The sequence below is a fragment of the Solanum stenotomum genome, chromosome 8, assembly GCF_019186545.1.
Source record: "Solanum stenotomum isolate F172 chromosome 8, ASM1918654v1, whole genome shotgun sequence".
Taxonomy (NCBI): domain Eukaryota; kingdom Viridiplantae; phylum Streptophyta; class Magnoliopsida; order Solanales; family Solanaceae; genus Solanum; species Solanum stenotomum.
This window is the reverse complement of record NC_064289.1, coordinates 9,529,675-9,534,393: the sequence shown is the minus strand read 5'-3', so window position 1 is coordinate 9,534,393 and position 4,719 is coordinate 9,529,675. Positions and strand designations below refer to the sequence as shown.

At 31.3% G+C, this 4,719-nt stretch overlaps 1 protein-coding gene across 1 annotated transcript; it reads left to right on the top strand.

The window, feature by feature from the left end:
• Positions 1 to 3,326: 3,326 nt before the first annotated feature.
• LOC125874814 (acid phosphatase 1-like) lies at positions 3,327 to 4,427 on the top strand. The gene is made up of 3 exons (XM_049555845.1): positions 3,327 to 3,739; positions 3,825 to 4,034; positions 4,120 to 4,427. The coding sequence occupies exons 1-3, from the start codon at positions 3,327 to 3,329 to the stop codon at positions 4,292 to 4,294; spliced, it is 798 nt and encodes a 265-aa protein (XP_049411802.1). The 3' UTR covers positions 4,295 to 4,427.
• Positions 4,428 to 4,719: the final 292 nt, after the last annotated feature.

Sequence of the window (4,719 nt, the reverse complement as noted above, 5' to 3'; positions counted from 1 at the left end):
GTTCATACTCGAGCAGACAAAAGGAAACAAATAAAATCGAAATCAAGTGACCTTTTGTAAGCTATTTTCGTATGTGAAATCTTGCCCTCAAAATCCAATCTTTTTTTTCCCCGTCCCCTTAATCACTGAGGGAGAGAACTATATATAAGAAAAAATGGAGCAACTCTGGGGGGAGTGAATTCGTTGGAAAATTTCAAAAGAAAATTTGAATTTTCCTCTCCTTTTCGAGATCAACAGTGAAGGGGGATGGGAAAAATAGTGACTTCCGCGAAAAGGGGACGACGAAGTGATCAATGTTGAGACTGCTAGGGTATGGGTTCGCAAAGTAGTTGGATGAGATTTTCGGATTTGCTGAGATTTTTCGAGTTGCGTCTAGATGATGAAGAACGGGGTGGGGTTGGTTTCTGCGTGGAAAGGAAGAAGAACAAAGAGTACAGGGGTCATTTGGTACTGGGTATGTACGTATGGTGTGATGTATTGTATTGTTGATTGAATTAGGTTTCTTTTGTGGGAATGAGTTGTTGGGCCGGTTGGGATTGTTGTTTGGATTCAAACTTGGGCCACTGAAAAGTTAAAAAGAGGCCCAAATCTAGTCTTAATTTGTCAAATTTTGGGCTTAAAGGGGGTTGAAAGATTTGTATGAAAAGTGGCTAAATGAATTGCAAAATTAGCCACCTTAAATTTAAAATTTAGCCAATTTGAGTTAACTAGATGACTTTGGCTAAACTTAAATAAGACGAATTAATATAATTAACTAATGAGCTTCTTAATCTTAACGAAATAAAATAATTAATTTACATATAAACCAAATGACTTAGAATTATAACTATAATTTATACTAAACTAGAATGAAAAATAAAATCCTTTTGAGATAATTTTTGAATATTCATAAAATATACTAATTATACGTATTTATATAAAAACACATATATTATTTAAAAAATATAAAATGATACAACTATTCAAAAAACTTGAAAACTATATTTTTTCGAAATTTTATAAAACCAATTATTTTAAATTGCAATTGAAGAAGCTTGATGATTAATATACATTGTGGAGGTCAAAAATTGGGTGTCAACAAGGCCTCTCTAATAAGAATAATTTTAGGGGTAGTAAATATAAATAGGGCTAAAATATTTATCGGCATGCATTAGTTAATTGTCAATGAATTCAATGTCATTATAGGCTTTAGGGACATTTACACACAGGGCTAATTACCGATAAATTGAAATATAGATTTAACGGCAATTAAACTATTGTTGTAAATAAATTACGCGAAAGATCATTTTTTTTAAATTAGTGAACGCACAATTAACATCTTATTTTATTGAGGAACTTTCGCATATAGCCACTCAAAAATAGCCTAGTTACTCTCCATAGCTATAGTTTGATAATTACAATTCGTAGCTACATGTTATAGGGAGGAAAGAGGCAAGCGAGACTGGGAGATAGAGGAGAGAGGCGAGCGAGAGAGGGCAAAGAGTGGGAGAGAGGTGAATTGTATATGTACATCGGTTAGAAAATTGCATATTATACATATGCATTTGTATATATGGCAAGCGAGATTGGGAGAGGGGGGGAGAGAGGCGAGCGAGACTGGGAGAGGGAGGAGAGAGGCGAGCGAGAGAGGACAATAATTTGTATAATTCACATCTCGTTTGTATAATTCACGTGTTTTTGTATAATTGAGTAATATAAAGTTTGAAATTATACAAATATAATAAAACTCGAAATAACAAATTGATACAAACATAAATATATGAACTTTAAACACTTATACAAAATATATTATACAAATTACATTATATAAATTATGTTATACAAAATCCAAAAACTACACGTTTATACAAACTTTAAAAAGTTATACACAAAAAGATTGAATGTATATGATGACAAAACTGAAAAACCAAAGGATATCATCGTCATATACAAATATAAACAATCGTATACAAATACAAATCAAACAAAGAATTGTTAGTTGCGAATTATACATATACAAACGTGGCTAATATACAAACTGGTAGTCAGTCCACGTAATTAATGTATAATGTCAGTCATGAGTGATAATTATAGCAAAACTATAGCTATGATGAGTAATTGAGTAGTAGACATATAATTTTTTGTCAGCTAAAATATCATCAGTCTGTTGCATGTAAATAACTAGGTGGTTATATACAATTAACATGACAATAACAAATATTTAATCAGGCTCAATAGATTTTATTAATTAGCTAGTAAACCAACATCTTAATTAACGTATACAGTGGAGATGACCAAATTTTCCATGCATATACTTGTATTTTAAAATCAAATTTATACACATCTTATATTATGAAAATTGTACACAGCTTACACCTCTATACAATATATTCATTGAAACTAATATACTAATATATGACTAGTAAAAGATAAATTGGAATTGTAAACAATTTTTTAATGTAATTTTCATATAATTTTGAAGCAAAAGAATTTAAAAAAACTGATATAAAAATGAGAAATTTCTATCTAATAAAATATTATAATTAATAAAAAATATTGATAACTTACATGTTCAAATTGTAATGAACTCCAAAAAAAAAATCAAATTGACAAAAACAAGAATAAAAAAAGAGACGCAGGAAAAAGGAAGAAAATAAAATCTGAATCAGTATTAATTTTTTTTTTTATATCTATGTATGTTTTGTCAAATGAAAATCAAGATTATGAAAAGAGAAGAAAAAAAATACATAAAAAGAGAATTTAGAAAGTGATGTTAAAAAGAGAACGTTACTTAACAAACTTATATTATTTATATTAAACATGGGAAACTGAAAATCCTCCTTGCCAAAACCTAACCTCTTAAAAGGTATTTTTTCCGTTTAAAAATTAATGACCTCATTTCCTTTTTAGTTTGTTTTAAAGAGAATGACCCTTTTCTTTTTTTGAAAACATTTTAATTTCAATTTTCCACATAACATGTTTAATACTAGAAGATTAAAGAACATCTTGATACATTTTACATAACTTAAATTAAAATCACAAAATTAAAAAGTCTTTTTTATTTTGTTCAACTCCGTGCCAAGTCAAATTAAGTCATTTTTCTTAAACAAGACGAGTACAAGCTAAGTTACAAAGTAAATGACAAACAAAAAAAAAGTTTTAACCAAAGACTCAAAAGAGAACCACAGAATGCTTATCTTGTCAAATCATAATTCATGTTGTGAAAAACGTGATGACCTAGCTGTTTGATTGATTTTTAGGTAGTTGAGATTGAGGCTCTTATTTAAGACACCATATCCTAGGAATATCATCACAACATCTTCTTCAATTTCTTCTCTTCCATCAAAATGAGGTCATGTTTCACTATTCTCTTGTTATTTTCAGCTATAGTAGCTGTGGCATTGGCCTCTAATGTTGAAGAGGTGATAAGCCAAGTAGTAGAAATTCACCGTCTAAGGCCACAAACTGGTTCCGCTGGTTATACCGTCCCACAATTGGACTGTCTTAGCTGGCGACTCGCCGTGGAGACGAACAACCTCCAAAACTGGAAATTGGTGCCTAAAGAATGTACAAACTATGTAGGTCATTACATGTTAGGCAAACAATATCGCCACGACTGTGAATATGTAGCCAAGCAGGCTATTGAGTATGCCAAAAGCCTCAAACTTGGTGGAGATGGAATGGACGTTTGGGTATTTGATATTGATGAAACCACTCTCTCAAATTCTCCTTACTACGCTCGATCTGACGTTGCTTTTGGGTAATGTTACGTTTTTTGTAGTAGGTACATACGTATATTAGCGTTTATTTTTTGCAAAATGAGTAACCAATGCATTTTTGTGCAGGGCTATAGCGTACAACGCTACAAAGTTTCATGAGTGGATCGCGGAGGGAAAAGCGCCAGCCATTCCATCGGTACTGGGTCTATACAAGATTGTGTTGTCTTTGGGGATCAAGCCCGTTTTCATTACAGGGACGAGAGAAAATTTCAAACAAGCGAGGATTGCTAATCTCAAGAAAGTTGGTTATACCAACTGGGCAGCGCTCATACTAAAGTAACCAATATGTTCATATTTTCACTTTCTTCTTATTACCACCTATATGTTATTAATTTATTCGTTTTAATTTATCTGATTACAGGGGAGAAAATTATTCAGGGTCAGCAGTGAAATTTAAATCGAGCAAGAGAACAACATTGGTGAAGGCTGGATATAGAATTGTTGGTAATATTGGAGATCAATGGACTGATCTTATTGGAAAAAACGTTGGAGCTCGTACTTTTAAACTCCCTGACCCTATGTACTACGTAGGTTGACTCTAACCAAATTTTAATCAACAAAGGTGGTGGGGTAGCTTTTTTATTTTGACATGTGAGATATTATAAGCTCAGTACTGTTCCTAATCCCCCATCACTTTGCTATAAATAACGACTTCCTTCAATATTTTAATTATGTTCCTTTTTTTACTAATTTTAAATTAAAAGACGCACATCTCTACTTTTTTCTCATTTCAGTTATAGACTCTAGAGGATCACATCACCACGCATTAATTAAATTGAGCAACGAAGTACCTTCCTTCAAAAAACGAAAACTTAGTTTGACGAGAGAATTTTAAAAAATTTAAAAAAAAATTAAATTTTATGATCTGAATTTAAGTTTTGTCAAAAAAGGAGAAAAATTCTTTTTTAAAAGAACAAATTAAAAAGTCAAGTAGATTATTCTTTTTCAAAACGAAGAAAGT